Here is a 15493-nt window from a genome sequence, read left to right on the forward strand (position 1 = left end):
GAGAGAAACCCACAAGCTTCAGCTTTAAGGGGAAGCAGAACCATCTTGGGGAAGCAGACAAGAGCAAGGTAGGGAGAAGGGAGGAGACAGGAAGCTACAGTTATCTTACTCCACCATGGTGGGGCACCTTCTTGGCAACCACTCCGCCTCACCTCGGGGTGGAGAACACCGGGACAGCATGGATTTGAGTACCGCTATGTCTTAGTTTCAGGCTGGGACAAAACTCTTTTCTTCAGAGCGCCCGACACGGCGCGGTGGTTTGGTTCCACGAGAAAAACAATGCTGCTTACACAACAACGCCTATTCTTGCTGCTAAGCCGTGCTGCACAGAGCCAAGGCCATTCGCAGCAAAAGGCCCAAGGAGCTGGGGGGAGGAGAATTAGCACAGCTGGCTTCAACTGGCCCAAAGGGGTATTCCCTACCATGCGACATCAAGCGGAAGGAGATTTTGGAGGAGGGTGGCACACCAACTCGCTCGTCCTTCCGCTCCTCAACTGGTTCCAAAGCTGCTCTCCGTCCAATCAGAAAAGTCACGGCTGTCAGGCAAACACCCCGGTGACTGCAAAAAGGGAAACATCACTCCCCGTTTTAAAGAAGGCAGACGCGGGGAGCTACTGGCTGGTGAGCCTCGCCTCTAGCCCTAGGAAGATCACCGAGCAGATGTGCCGGGAACAGAGGGACCAGCAGGTGATCCCAGACAGCCTGCACAGCTTCACCAAGGGCAGATCGTGCCTGACTAACCCAGTGGCCTCCTACGATGGAGGGACTGCATCGGTGCCCAAAGAGAAGGCAACCGACGCCATCGATAAGGACTTTCTGCAAGGCTTGCACCACACCCATGTCATAAATTGGAGAGACATGGGTTCAAAAAGTGCACTATTCGGTGGATGAGGAATTGGCCTGAGGGCTGCGGTCAAGGCTCTACGCCCAGGTGGAGGCCGGACACAACCGGTGTCCCCCAGGGTGCGTCCCGGGGCCACTGCTCTTCAACATCTCTAACAGCAACACAGGTGATGGGATCGACTGTACCCTCAGCAAGTTTGCAGGCTTCACGCATCAAGCTGAGCGGTGCAGCTCATATGGCAGAACAAAGGGATGCCATCCAAAGGGACTTTGACAAATTCCAACCCACCTGGCCCCAAGGATGTTCAACCAAGTCAAGCAAACCCGTGGACCTTCAACAAAGTCAAGTGCAAGCTGCTGTAACTTGGGCGGGGACAGCACCAGATACGCACACACCATGGGAGAACAACTCCTTGAGGGCAGCCCTGCCAAGAAGGATTTAGGGGTCCTGCTAGACAAAAAACTTAACATGAGCTAGCAGTTTGCACCCGCAACCCCCAAGGCCGACCGCACACTGGTCTGCATCGAGAGGAGTGGCCAGCACGGAGAGGGAGGTGACTGTCCCCCAGCCCCGCTCTGCTCTGCCCGCGTGACACCCCGTCTGGGGTAATGCGTCCAGGTCTGGGGCCCCCGGCTCAGGAAAAATGGCGAGATTTTGGTGAGAGGCCAGAGCACGGCCACAGGGATGATCAGAGGGCTGGAGCGCTTCTCCTACAAAGACAAGCTGACGGAGCTGTGCCTCTGCGGTCTGGAGAAGACAAAGCACCAGGGAGACCACGTTACAGCCTGCCAGTGCTTACAGGGACGTTATAACCAGGAGGGAAATCAACTTCTCACACGGGTAGATAGCAATAGAACACGGCTTTAAAATAAAAGAGTTTAAGATCAGATGCCAAGGGGAGACGGAGGTGAGGCACTGGCACACGATGCCCAGAGAGATTCTGGATCCCCCACTACCGGAGGTGTTCAAGGCCAGCCTGGATGCAGCATGGGAAGCTTGCTCTACAGCTTGACTTTGGCGGTTGGCAACCGTGCCCTCGGCAGCGAGTGGGAACGACATGACCTCCGAGGCCCCCTCCAACCCAAGCCATTCTATGACACAAAGGGGGCCTACGGGACACCTGCAGTGGGAACCACAAACACGGAGACTGCAGTGGCAGGACAGGGGGCAATGGCTTTCAGCTACAAGAGAGGAGGTTCACGCTAGACGTTAGCAGAGGACTTTGTCCTCTCAAAGGCGGTGGGGCACAGGAAAAGGTCACCCAGAGAAACTGACCACACCCCAGCACTGCACGCCTCTAACGTCAGGCTGGACGGGGCTTTGGGCAACCCGCTCTAGCGGAAGGCGGCTCTGCCCACGGAAAGAGGGTTGCTTGGAAGCCGATGGTACGTGAGGTCCCTTCCAACCCAAACCACCCTCTCATTCCATCATCTCCTCAAGTCTCCTCATCCTCAACAGGCGCGCTTAATAACTACATCAGGAGGCTCACCTCCATCAGGTGGTGGTGGGCTCCTCCTGGACAGCAACAAACCTTTGGCCTTCGCAATGTAAGATCCTTGCCTTGCAACTATCCGCCTGCTGGTACATTTCCTCCTTCTCACCACAGGCCACAGGAAGCAAGGAAAAGAAAAGACGATGGAGGAACGAGACGCCGCGCCTGAGGAGCACCACAACCGCACTACCCGCTCGGAAGGATACTTTCTCATTCCTCCTCAAGCACGAGCCCTTTCTACATATTCTCAGCAGCCTCCAACACAGGCCGCGCTGCCTACTCCGACCGCAACAACAGCCAACCCAGAGTTCCTCACACCACCGGAAACTACCCAAGGTTCTTCCAACACGCTTCACTTTTCAACGCTTTGTAAAAAACAAACGCAGAAAGCAAGCCACGGGCAGCACACGTCTCACTCAAGTCGAAAGGCCAGGACGCATTACAGCATTATGGCGTTACGTAAGAAAAGTAGAGTTGAACAGGAAGAGGGATTTCACTGAAGGATGCACCAGAGCTCTCGCTGCAGGCCTCAGGGAAAGGATGAAAAAAGATAGCTGCAGAACAGCTGACCCAGAAGATTCCGCCCCACCACTTTCACATCCCCCTTCCAACCCTCGCAGCCAGCCACCCCAAAACACACCGTCGCACAAGGATCTCCACCAACAGCCCCACACACAGCCAAGCCATTTGCTCCCAGACCACAAAAACCAATAGCCAAAAGTGAAAGCCACAGACAAAACCTCTCGGCAACAGGAAAACGAGGAACGGAAAGATGACACACCACATAAAGCCGGCACCGCGGCACCACACAGACCACTGCCACCACCCAGCCCCACCAGGCTCCTGCCCAGCACGACCCGAGTCCCGCCATGGCTGTGCCTGCAAGCCCACAGCACCCACGGGGGTACGGCATCCTGCTGCTCACGCTCCTTATGAAAGCTCTCGCCGCCGCCGCCGCCTGCAACCACCTTCGCCCCCAGGATGCCACCTTCTCTCGCGACAGCCTCCAGCTCCTCCGGGACATGGCTCCCAGCCCACCCCAGCCGTGCCCACAGCACAACGCGCCATGCTCCTTCAATGACACCGTCCTGGACACCAACAACACCCAGCAAGCCGACAAAACCACCCACAACATCCTCCAGCACCTCTTCAAAATACTCAGCGGCCCCACCACTCCAGCACACTGGATCGACAGCCAACGCCAAAGCCTCCTCAACCAGATCCAGCGGTACGCCCAGCACCTCGAGCAATGCTTGGCGGACAGCCACACACGCTCTCGGACACGATGGCCTCGCAACCCTCACCTCACCATCAACAAACACTTCAGCTGCCTCCACGCCTTCCTCCACGACAACGATTACAGCGCCTGCGCCTGGGACCACGTCCGCCTACGAGCTCGTGCCTGGCTCCTGCACATCCACGACCTCGTGCGCAACACGCGCACCTAGCCCCAAGCGCACCTCCCACCCTCTTCCTATTTATCTATTTATTCAACTATTTATACAAACCGCTATTTATTCGTCTATTTATTCTTCTATTTTTTCCACAAAATAAAGCTCTCCTTTTCAAAACTGCCTGCGAGTGCCTCCTTTCGCTCAATCACTGAAGCCTCTTTCAGGGGCAACCAACCCTGGCATTCTCACACACAGCTTTGAAAACTCTGGTACCCGCCTGCTTCTCCTGTAAAGTGTGGAGCTTCTGTAAAGCTGCTTCTTGCACGTGGAGGGAGATCCATGAGTTCGGCACAAAAAGCAGACAAAGGAGGGACACCTGCGGCAGCAGGACCGTCCGGCTGGCTTTGACTAACAAAGTTGAAGGAAGAAGCTGATAATCACTTTCAGCACAGAAGCTTGACGGCCACAAGCGGTACCGCGGTGACGGGCAAAAGTAGCCCTACACTTAACTCTAGTCTTGAGTACGGTGATGAAGAACGCAAAGGCGGCGTATGACTGCACTCCTTGACTCTTCACGCAAATCCTGTCAAACATCACCCCACAGAGAGAAACCCACAAGCTTCAGCTTTAAGGGGAAGCAGAGCCATCTTGGGGAAGCAGACAAGAGCAAGGTAGGGAGAAGGGAGGAGACAGGAGAGCTGAGAGACGGGAAGCTACAGTCATCTTACTCCACCATGGCGGGGTACCTTCTTGGCAACCACTCTGCCTCACCTCGGGGTGGAGAACACCGGGACAGCATGGATTTGAGTACCGCTATGTCTTAGTTTCAGGCTGGGACAAAACTCTTTTCTTCAGAGCGCCCGACACGGCGCGGTGGTTTGGTTCCACGAGAAAAACAATGCTGCTTACACAACAACGCCTATTCTTGCTGCTAAGCCGTGCTGCACAGAGCCAAGGCCATTCGCAGCAAAAGGCCCAAGGAGCTGGGGGGAGGAGAACTAGCACAGCTGGCTTCAACTGGCCCAAAGGGGTATTCCCTACCATGCGACATCAAGCGGAAGGAGATTTTGGAGGAGGGTGGCACACCAACTCGCTCGTCCTTCCGCTCCTCAACTGGTTCCAAAGCTGCTCTCCGTCCAATCAGAAAAGTCACGGCTGTCAGGCAAACACCCCGGTGACTGCAAAAAGGGAAACATCACTCCCCGTTTTAAAGAAGGCAGACGCGGGGAGCTACTGGCCGGTGAGCCTCGCCTCTAGCCCTAGGAAGATCACCGAGCAGATGTGCCGGGAACAGAGGGACCAGCAGGTGATCCCAGACAGCCTGCACAGCTTCACCAAGGGCAGATCGTGCCTGACTAACCCAGTGGCCTCCTACGATGGAGGGACTGCATCGGTGCCCAAAGAGAAGGCAACCGACGCCATCGATAAGGACTTTCTGCAAGGCTTGCACCACACCCATGTCATAAATTGGAGAGACGTGGGTTCAAAAAGTGCACTATTCGGTGGATGAGGAATTGGCCTGAGGGCTGCGGTCAAGGCTCTACGCCCCGGTGGAGGCCGGACACAACCGGTGTCCCCCAGGGTGCGTCCCGGGGCCACTGCTCTTCAACATCTCTAACAGCAACACAGGTGATGGGATCGACTGTACCCTCAGCAAGTTTGCAGGCTTCACGCATCAAGCTGAGCGGTGCAGCTCATATGGCAGAACAAAGGGATGCCATCCAAAGGGACTTTGACAAATTCCAACCCACCTGGCCCCAAGGATGTTCAACCAAGTCAAGCAAACCCGTGGACCTTCAACAAAGTCAAGTGCAAGCTGCTGTAACTTGGGCGGGGACAGCACCAGATACGCACACACCATGGGAGAACAACTCCTTGAGGGCAGCCCTGCCAAGAAGGATTTAGGGGTCCTGCTAGACAAAAAACTTAACATGAGCTAGCAGTTTGCACCCGCAACCCCCAAGGCCGACCGCACACTGGTCTGCATCGAGAGGAGTGGCCAGCACGGAGAGGGAGGTGACTGTCCCCCAGCCCCGCTCTGCTCTGCCCGCGTGACACCCCGTCTGGGGTAATGCGTCCAGGTCTGGGGCCCCCGGCTCAGGAAAAATGGCGAGATTTTGGTGAGAGGCCAGAGCACGGCCACAGGGATGATCAGAGGGCTGGAGCGCTTCTCCTACAAAGACAAGCTGACGGAGCTGTGCCTCTGCGGTCTGGAGAAGACAAAGCACCAGGGAGACCACGTTACAGCCTGCCAGTGCTTACAGGGACGTTATAACCAGGAGGGAAATCAACTTCTCACACGGGTAGATAGCAATAGAACACGGCTTTAAAATAAAAGAGTTTAAGATCAGATGCCAAGGGGAGACGGAGGTGAGGCACTGGCACACGATGCCCAGAGAGATTCTGGATCCCCCACTACCGGAGGTGTTCAAGGCCAGCCTGGATGCAGCATGGGAAGCTTGCTCTACAGCTTGACTTTGGCGGTTGGCAACCGTGCCCTCGGCAGCGAGTGGGAACGACATGACCTCCGAGGCCCCCTCCAACCCAAGCCATTCTATGACACAAAGGGGGCCTACGGGACACCTGCAGTGGGAACCACAAACACGGAGACTGCAGTGGCAGGACAGGGGGCAATGGCTTTCAGCTACAAGAGAGGAGGTTCACGCTAGACGTTAGCAGAGGACTTTGTCCTCTCAAAGGCGGTGGGGCACAGGAAAAGGTCACCCAGAGAAACTGACCACACCCCAGCACTGCACGCCTCTAACGTCAGGCTGGACGGGGCTTTGGGCAACCCGCTCTAGCGGAAGGCGGCTCTGCCCACGGAAAGAGGGTTGCTTGGAAGCCGATGGTACGTGAGGTCCCTTCCAACCCAAACCACCCTCTCATTCCATCATCTCCTCAAGTCTCCTCATCCTCAACAGGCGCGCTTAATAACTACATCAGGAGGCTCACCTCCATCAGGTGGTGGTGGGCTCCTCCTGGACAGCAACAAACCTTTGGCCTTCGCAATGTAAGATCCTTGCCTTGCAACTATCCGCCTGCTGGTACATTTCCTCCTTCTCACCACAGGCCACAGGAAGCAAGGAAAAGAAAAGACGATGGAGGAACGAGACGCCGCGCCTGAGGAGCACCACAACCGCACTACCCGCTCGGAAGGATACTTTCTCATTCCTCCTCAAGCACGAGCCCTTTCTACATATTCTCAGCAGCCTCCAACACAGGCCGCGCTGCCTACTCCGACCGCAACAACAGCCAACCCAGAGTTCCTCACACCACCGGAAACTACCCAAGGTTCTTCCAACACGCTTCACTTTTCAACGCTTTGTAAAAAACAAACGCAGAAAGCAAGCCACGGGCAGCACACGTCTCACTCAAGTCGAAAGGCCAGGACGCATTACAGCATTATGGCGTTACGTAAGAAAAGTAGAGTTGAACAGGAAGAGGGATTTCACTGAAGGATGCACCAGAGCTCTCGCTGCAGGCCTCAGGGAAAGGATGAAAAAAGATAGCTGCAGAACAGCTGACCCAGAAGATTCCGCCCCACCACTTTCACATCCCCCTTCCAACCCTCGCAGCCAGCCACCCCAAAACACACCGTCGCACAAGGATCTCCACCAACAGCCCCACACACAGCCAAGCCATTTGCTCCCAGACCACAAAAACCAATAGCCAAAAGTGAAAGCCACAGACAAAACCTCTCGGCAACAGGAAAGCGAGGAACGGAAAGATGACACACCACATAAAGCCGGCACCGCGGCACCACACAGACCACTGCCACCACCCAGCCCCACCAGGCTCCTGCCCAGCACGACCCGAGTCCCGCCATGGCTGTGCCTGCAAGCCCACAGCACCCACGGGGGTACGGCATCCTGCTGCTCACGCTCCTTATGAAAGCTCTCGCCGCCGCCGCCGCCTGCAACCACCTTCGCCCCCAGGATGCCACCTTCTCTCGCGACAGCCTCCAGCTCCTCCGGGACATGGCTCCCAGCCCACCCCAGCCGTGCCCACAGCACAACGCGCCATGCTCCTTCAATGACACCGTCCTGGACACCAACAACACCCAGCAAGCCGACAAAACCACCCACAACATCCTCCAGCACCTCTTCAAAATACTCAGCGGCCCCACCACTCCAGCACACTGGATCGACAGCCAACGCCAAAGCCTCCTCAACCAGATCCAGCGGTACGCCCAGCACCTCGAGCAATGCTTGGCGGACAGCCACACACGCTCTCGGACACGATGGCCTCGCAACCCTCACCTCACCATCAACAAACACTTCAGCTGCCTCCACGCCTTCCTCCACGACAACGATTACAGCGCCTGCGCCTGGGACCACGTCCGCCTACGAGCTCGTGCCTGGCTCCTGCACATCCACGACCTCGTGCGCAACACGCGCACCTAGCCCCAAGCGCACCTCCCACCCTCTTCCTATTTATCTATTTATTCAACTATTTATACAAACCGCTATTTATTCGTCTATTTATTCTTCTATTTTTTCCACAAAATAAAGCTCTCCTTTTCAAAACTGCCTGCGAGTGCCTCCTTTCGCTCAATCACTGAAGCCTCTTTCAGGGGCAACCAACCCTGGCATTCTCACACACAGCTTTGAAAACTCTGGTACCCGCCTGCTTCTCCTGTAAAGTGTGGAGCTTCTGTAAAGCTGCTTCTTGCACGTGGAGGGAGATCCATGAGTTCGGCACAAAAAGCAGACAAAGGAGGGACACCTGCGGCAGCAGGACCGTCCGGCTGGCTTTGACTAACAAAGTTGAAGGAAGAAGCTGATAATCACTTTCAGCACAGAAGCTTGACGGCCACAAGCGGTACCGCGGTGACGGGCAAAAGTAGCCCTACACTTAACTCTAGTCTTGAGTACGGTGATGAAGAACGCAAAGGCGGCGTATGACTGCACTCCTTGACTCTTCACGCAAATCCTGTCAAACATCACCCCACAGAGAGAAACCCACAAGCTTCAGCTTTAAGGGGAAGCAGAGCCATCTTGGGGAAGCAGACAAGAGCAAGGTAGGGAGAAGGGAGGAGACAGGAGAGCTGAGAGACGGGAAGCTACAGTCATCTTACTCCACCATGGCGGGGTACCTTCTTGGCAACCACTCTGCCTCACCTCGGGGTGGAGAACACCGGGACAGCATGGATTTGAGTACCGCTATGTCTTAGTTTCAGGCTGGGACAAAACTCTTTTCTTCAGAGCGCCCGACACGGCGCGGTGGTTTGGTTCCACGAGAAAAACAATGCTGCTTACACAACAACGCCTATTCTTGCTGCTAAGCCGTGCTGCACAGAGCCAAGGCCATTCGCAGCAAAAGGCCCAAGGAGCTGGGGGGAGGAGAACTAGCACAGCTGGCTTCAACTGGCCCAAAGGGGTATTCCCTACCATGCGACATCAAGCGGAAGGAGATTTTGGAGGAGGGTGGCACACCAACTCGCTCGTCCTTCCGCTCCTCAACTGGTTCCAAAGCTGCTCTCCGTCCAATCAGAAAAGTCACGGCTGTCAGGCAAACACCCCGGTGACTGCAAAAAGGGAAACATCACTCCCCGTTTTAAAGAAGGCAGACGCGGGGAGCTACTGGCCGGTGAGCCTCGCCTCTAGCCCTAGGAAGATCACCGAGCAGATGTGCCGGGAACAGAGGGACCAGCAGGTGATCCCAGACAGCCTGCACAGCTTCACCAAGGGCAGATCGTGCCTGACTAACCCAGTGGCCTCCTACGATGGAGGGACTGCATCGGTGCCCAAAGAGAAGGCAACCGACGCCATCGATAAGGACTTTCTGCAAGGCTTGCACCACACCCATGTCATAAATTGGAGAGACGTGGGTTCAAAAAGTGCACTATTCGGTGGATGAGGAATTGGCCTGAGGGCTGCGGTCAAGGCTCTACGCCCCGGTGGAGGCCGGACACAACCGGTGTCCCCCAGGGTGCGTCCCGGGGCCACTGCTCTTCAACATCTCTAACAGCAACACAGGTGATGGGATCGACTGTACCCTCAGCAAGCTTGCAGGCTTCACGCATCAAGCTGAGCGGTGCAGCTCATATGGCAGAACAAAGGGATGCCATCCAAAGGGACTTTGACAAATTCCAACCCACCTGGCCCCAAGGATGTTCAACCAAGTCAAGCAAACCCGTGGACCTTCAACAAAGTCAAGTGCAAGCTGCTGTAACTTGGGCGGGGACAGCACCAGATACGCACACACCATGGGAGAACAACTCCTTGAGGGCAGCCCTGCCAAGAAGGATTTAGGGGTCCTGCTAGACAAAAAACTTAACATGAGCTAGCAGTTTGCACCCGCAACCCCCAAGGCCGACCGCACACTGGTCTGCATCGAGAGGAGTGGCCAGCATGGAGAGGGAGGTGACTGTCCCCCAGCCCCGCTCTGCTCTGCCCGCGTGACACCCCGTCTGGGGTAATGCGTCCAGGTTTGGGGCCCCCGGCTCAGGAAAAATGGCGAGATTTTGGTGAGAGGCCAGAGCACGGCCACAGGGATGATCAGAGGGCTGGAGCGCTTCTCCTACAAAGACAAGCTGACGGAGCTGTGCCTCTGCGGTCTGGAGAAGACAAAGCACCAGGGAGACCACGTTACAGCCTGCCAGTGCTTACAGGGACGTTATAACCAGGAGGGAAATCAACTTCTCACACGGGTAGATAGCAATAGAACACGGCTTTAAAATAAAAGAGTTTAAGATCAGATGCCAAGGGGAGACGGAGGTGAGGCACTGGCACACGATGCCCAGAGAGATTCTGGATCCCCCACTACCGGAGGTGTTCAAGGCCAGCCTGGATGCAGCATGGGAAGCTTGCTCTACAGCTTGACTTTGGCGGTTGGCAACCGTGCCCTCGGCAGCGAGTGGGAACGACATGACCTCCGAGGCCCCCTCCAACCCAAGCCATTCTATGACACAAAGGGGGCCTACGGGACACCTGCAGTGGGAACCACAAACACGGAGACTGCAGTGGCAGGACAGGGGGCAATGGCTTTCAGCTACAAGAGAGGAGGTTCACGCTAGACGTTAGCAGAGGACTTTGTCCTCTCAAAGGCGGTGGGGCACAGGAAAAGGTCACCCAGAGAAACTGACCACACCCCAGCACTGCAAGCCTCTAACGTCAGGCTGGACGGGGCTTTGGGCAACCCGCTCTAGCGGAAGGCGGCTCTGCCCACGGAAAGAGGGTTGCTTGGAAGCCGATGGTACGTGAGGTCCCTTCCAACCCAAACCATCCTCTCATTCCATCATCTCCTCAAGTCTCCTCATCCTCAACAGGCGCGCTTAATAACTACATCAGGAGGCTCACCTCCATCAGGTGGTGGTGGGCTCCTCCTGGACAGCAACAAACCTTTGGCCTTCGCAATGTAAGATCCTTGCCTTGCAACTATCCGCCTGCTGGTACATTTCCTCCTTCTCACCACAGGCCACAGGAAGCAAGGAAAAGAAAAGACGATGGAGGAACGAGACGCCGCGCCTGAGGAGCACCACAGCCGCACTACCCGCTCGGAAGGATACTTTCTCATTCCTCCTCAAGCACGAGCCCTTTCTACATATTCTCAGCAGCCTCCAACACAGGCCGCGCTGCCTACTCCGACCGCAACAACAGCCAACCCAGAGTTCCTCACACCACCGGAAACTACCCAAGGTTCTTCCAACACGCTTCACTTTTCAACGCTTTGTAAAAAACAAACGCAGAAAGCAAGCCACGGGCAGCACACGTCTCACTCAAGTCGAAAGACCAGGACCCATTACAGCATTATGGCGTTACGTAAGAAAAGTAGAGTTGAACAGGAAGAGGGATTTCACTGAAGGATGCACCAGAGCTCTCGCTGCAGGCCTCAGGGAAAGGATGAAAAAAGATAGCTGCAGAACAGCTGACCCAGAAGATTCCGCCCCACCACTTTCACATCCCCCTTCCAACCCTCGCAGCCAGCCACCCCAAAACACACCGTCGCACAAGGATCTCCACCAACAGCCCCACACACAGCCAAGCCATTTGCTCCCAGACCACAAAAACCAATAGCCAAAAGTGAAAGCCACAGACAAAACCTCTCGGCAACAGGAAAGCGAGGAACGGAAAGATGACACACCACATAAAGCCGGCACCGCAGCACCACACAGACCACTGCCACCACCCAGCCCCACCAGGCTCCTGCCCAGCACGACCCGAGTCCCGCCATGGCTGTGCCTGCAAGCCCACAGCACCCACGGGGGTACGGCATCCTGCTGCTCACGCTCCTTATGAAAGCTCTCGCCGCCGCCGCCGCCTGCAACCACCTTCGCCCCCAGGATGCCACCTTCTCCCGCGACAGCCTCCAGCTCCTCCGGGACATGGCTCCCAGCCCACCCCAGCCTCCAGCCAAGCGCCAGCCCTCAGAACCCCGACCACAACCCACCGACAACCCACCCTCACCTCTCAAAACCGCCACACCACCTGTCGACAGCCACCCAAACCCAACATCCACACCCGCACTCCAGCTTCGACACACACCTTCGACACATGCCTCTCACCCTCCCACTCAACAAACCTCACTGCCCACGCCTCCACCACTTCACACTCCTGACACTCGCCAACTGTTCCTGCTCTATCATCCTTTACTCGCGCCTTTGCACACCTAAGCTCCCCTTTCAGATCTATTCACTTTACAAAGAATCTACCTTTTCTTTAACATTTCTCACAATTCGAAACTGCCTACCACGCCTTTAACGCAAAGGCATCGCTGACAGTGAAAAACCCCAACACCGAGAGCAGCTTAAGGGAAAGCCGTAGCAAAGAGGACCCGTAGGGGCGAAGCAGGTGAAGTTAAGGGACTACTGCACCAGGGACAGACGTGGGGGAAAACCTTAACCGTAGGGAAAGAACGGTGCACTCTGACGCACTGTAAGCCGAAGGAAGCATCCTAGGAAGCCTTGGCAACACATTTGAGAACGGGAGCAAGACAGCTCCGCGCGTCCGATAACCTTCGGGAAGGGGCGCAAACCCGGAGAGCTTTCACAGGGGAACAGCCCTCGGCTGGCAAGGAACACATGCCAAGGCTAGGCCAAAGCCGCCTGCAAGGCAGGGGCAGCTAAGCCCGGTACTGGAGACCCTCACCAAAGATGATGCACCGGCACCGGACCGTCCAATTCAACTGCTCGGCCGGCCCACGAGCCGAGGCAACCCCGTAATGGACGGTCACAGGCACCGCAGGGAGCTCAAGATGCAGTAAGTGCAAATGGCCAGGTCAGCCCAGCACCAGGATCTAAGGGGCCATAGGCCCGAGGTGCAAGCACCGCCAGAGAGGCCGCACGCAGCAAGCGGGAGGGAAACCACAGGGTTGACAGTGCAACCTTAGGGTGGATGACAACACCAGGTCCCGCCAGCGAGCACCAGCGACGCCTCACAACGGGAACTGCCGACGAGCCAAATGATACAGGCACCAACGCACTCAAGTAACAATGCCCAAGAGAGATAGGTCCAGGCCATCCACACGCGGACCACCGTGCGCGGGCACCCCGCGGAGCCCAGACGGCGCCAACCGGCGGCAGTCGGGGCGGGAGCAAGGGGAGGGCTGGCCCCCGAATCAAGGGAGCACTGCCCAGAGGTAGCGGGCCCGCTTCCTGACACACGAGGAACCTTGACAGGGTAAAAAAGGATGGACCAGAAGGAGATTAGAGAAAAGGAGGATAACCGGGTCAGACGAACCGAGAATGATTCAGGGGATATACGGGAGTCAGGTTGCGGAATGCCTTGCACCGAGCCGCAGACGACCATACTCAGGGCCCAAGCCAGGGAAGGGGACAGCACGGGGACAACGGATCAGAAGGGGAGTTCCTACAGTAGACGAGCACTTCTCAGGGGGGCACGGAGGTACCAAGAAAACCACCCGAACGCTCACATGAAGGTTGGCACCCGAGGGCCGCCAAGAGGTGGGACGGGAGGGCCTTCAACCAACCCCTCATCCATCATCCAAGTCTCTCAACGGCCCTTTACACAGAGCTCCCAGGGGTGTGGGCCCCCTACGACCTTCCCATAATTTGCCTCCAGAGTCTCCCTCAACACCTGTTTACAAGACCCTGAAAGCGGCTAGACACCACAACCCCACACGACTCACAAGACTTTCTTCCCTCACACACCACATAAAGCCGGCACCGCGGCACCACACAGACCACTGCCACCACCCAGCCCCACCAGGCTCCTGCCCAGCACGACCCGAGTCCCGCCATGGCTGTGCCTGCAAGCCCACAGCACCCACGGGGGTACGGCATCCTGCTGCTCACGCTCCTTATGAAAGCTCTCGCCGCCGCCGCCGCCTGCAACCACCTTCGCCCCCAGGATGCCACCTTCTCTCGCGACAGCCTCCAGCTCCTCCGGGACATGGCTCCCAGCCCACCCCAGCCGTGCCCACAGCACAACGCGCCATGCTCCTTCAATGACACCGTCCTGGACACCAACAACACCCAGCAAGCCGACAAAACCACCCACGACATCCTCCAGCACCTCTTCAAAATACTCAGCGGCCCCACCACTCCAGCACACTGGATCGACAGCCAACGCCAAAGCCTCCTCAACCAGATCCAGCGGTACGCCCAGCACCTCGAGCAATGCTTGGCGGACAGCCACACGCGCTCTCGGACACGATGGCCTCGCAACCCTCACCTCACCATCAACAAACACTTCAGCTGCCTCCACGCCTTCCTCCACGACAACGATTACAGCGCCTGCGCCTGGGACCACGTCCGCCTACGAGCTCGTGCCTGGCTCCTGCACATCCACGACCTCGTGCGCAACACGCGCACCTAGCCCCAAGCGCACCTCCCACCCTCTTCCTATTTATCTATTTATTCAACTATTTATACAAACCGCTATTTATTCGTCTATTTATTCTTCTATTTATTCCACAAAATAAAGCTCTCCTTTTCAAAACTGCCTGCGAGTGCCTCCTTTCGCTCAATCACTGAAGCCTCTTTCAGGGGCAACCAACCCTGGCATTCTCACACACAGCTTTGAAAACTCTGGTACCCACCTGCTTCTTCTGTAAAGTGTGGAGCTTCTGTAAAGCTGCTTCTTGCACGTGGAGGGAGATCCATGAGTTCGGCACAAAAAGCAGACAAAGGAGGGACACCTGCGGCAGCAGGACCGTCCGGCTGGCTTTGACTAACAAAGTTGAAGGAAGAAGCTGATAACCACTTTCAGCACAGAAGCTTGACGGCCACAAGCGGTACCGCGGTGACGGGCAAAAGTAGCCCTACACTTAACTCTAGTCTTGAGTACGGTGATGAAGAACGCAAAGGCGGCGTATGACTGCACTCCTTGACTCTTCACGCAAATCCTGTCAAACATCACCCCACAGAGAGAAACCCACAAGCTTCAGCTTTAAGGGGAAGCAGAACCATCTTGGGGAAGCAGACAAGAGCAAGGTAGGGAGAAGGGAGGAGACAGGAGAGCTGAGAGACGGGAAGCTACAGTCATCTTACTCCACCATGGCGGGGCACCTTCTTGGCAACCACTCCGCCTCACCTCGGGGTGGAGAACACCGGGACAGCATGGATTTGAGTACCGCTATGTCTTAGTTTCAGGCTGGGACAAAACTCTTTTCTTCAGAGCGCCCGACACGGCGCGGTGGTTTGGTTCCACGAGAAAAACAATGCTGCTTACACAACAACGCCTATTCTTGCTGCTAAGCCATGCTGCACAGAGCCAAGGCCATTCGCAGCAAAAGGCCCAAGGAGCTGGGGGGAGGAGAACTAGCACAGCTGGCTTCAACTGGCCCAAAGGGGTATTCCCT

At 56.4% G+C, this 15493-nt stretch overlaps 3 protein-coding genes and 1 pseudogene across 15 annotated transcripts in view; 3 read left to right on the forward strand and 1 right to left on the reverse strand.

The window, feature by feature from the left end:
* The window catches only part of UBAP2 (ubiquitin associated protein 2), a 122746-nt gene that overhangs the window by 17400 nt on the left and 89853 nt on the right, over positions 1-15493 (reverse strand). The window lies entirely within an intron of this gene.
* LOC104916592 (interferon) lies at positions 3127-3832 on the forward strand. The gene has a single exon (XM_010727621.3). The coding sequence runs from the start codon at positions 3206-3208 to the stop codon at positions 3782-3784; it is 579 nt and encodes a 192-aa protein (XP_010725923.3). The 5' UTR covers positions 3127-3205; the 3' UTR covers positions 3785-3832.
* On the forward strand, positions 6499-8181 carry LOC146542117 (interferon). The gene has a single exon (XM_085212919.1). It carries the CDS (start codon positions 7555-7557, stop codon positions 8131-8133), a length of 579 nt encoding a protein of 192 aa, XP_085069045.1. The 5' UTR covers positions 6499-7554; the 3' UTR covers positions 8134-8181.
* On the forward strand, positions 13846-14723 carry LOC104915614 (interferon pseudogene; annotated as a pseudogene).

This window comes from Meleagris gallopavo, chromosome Z, assembly GCF_905368555.1.
Source record: "Meleagris gallopavo chromosome Z, MGAL_WU_HG_1.1, whole genome shotgun sequence".
NCBI classification, from domain to species: Eukaryota; Metazoa; Chordata; class Aves; order Galliformes; family Phasianidae; genus Meleagris; species Meleagris gallopavo.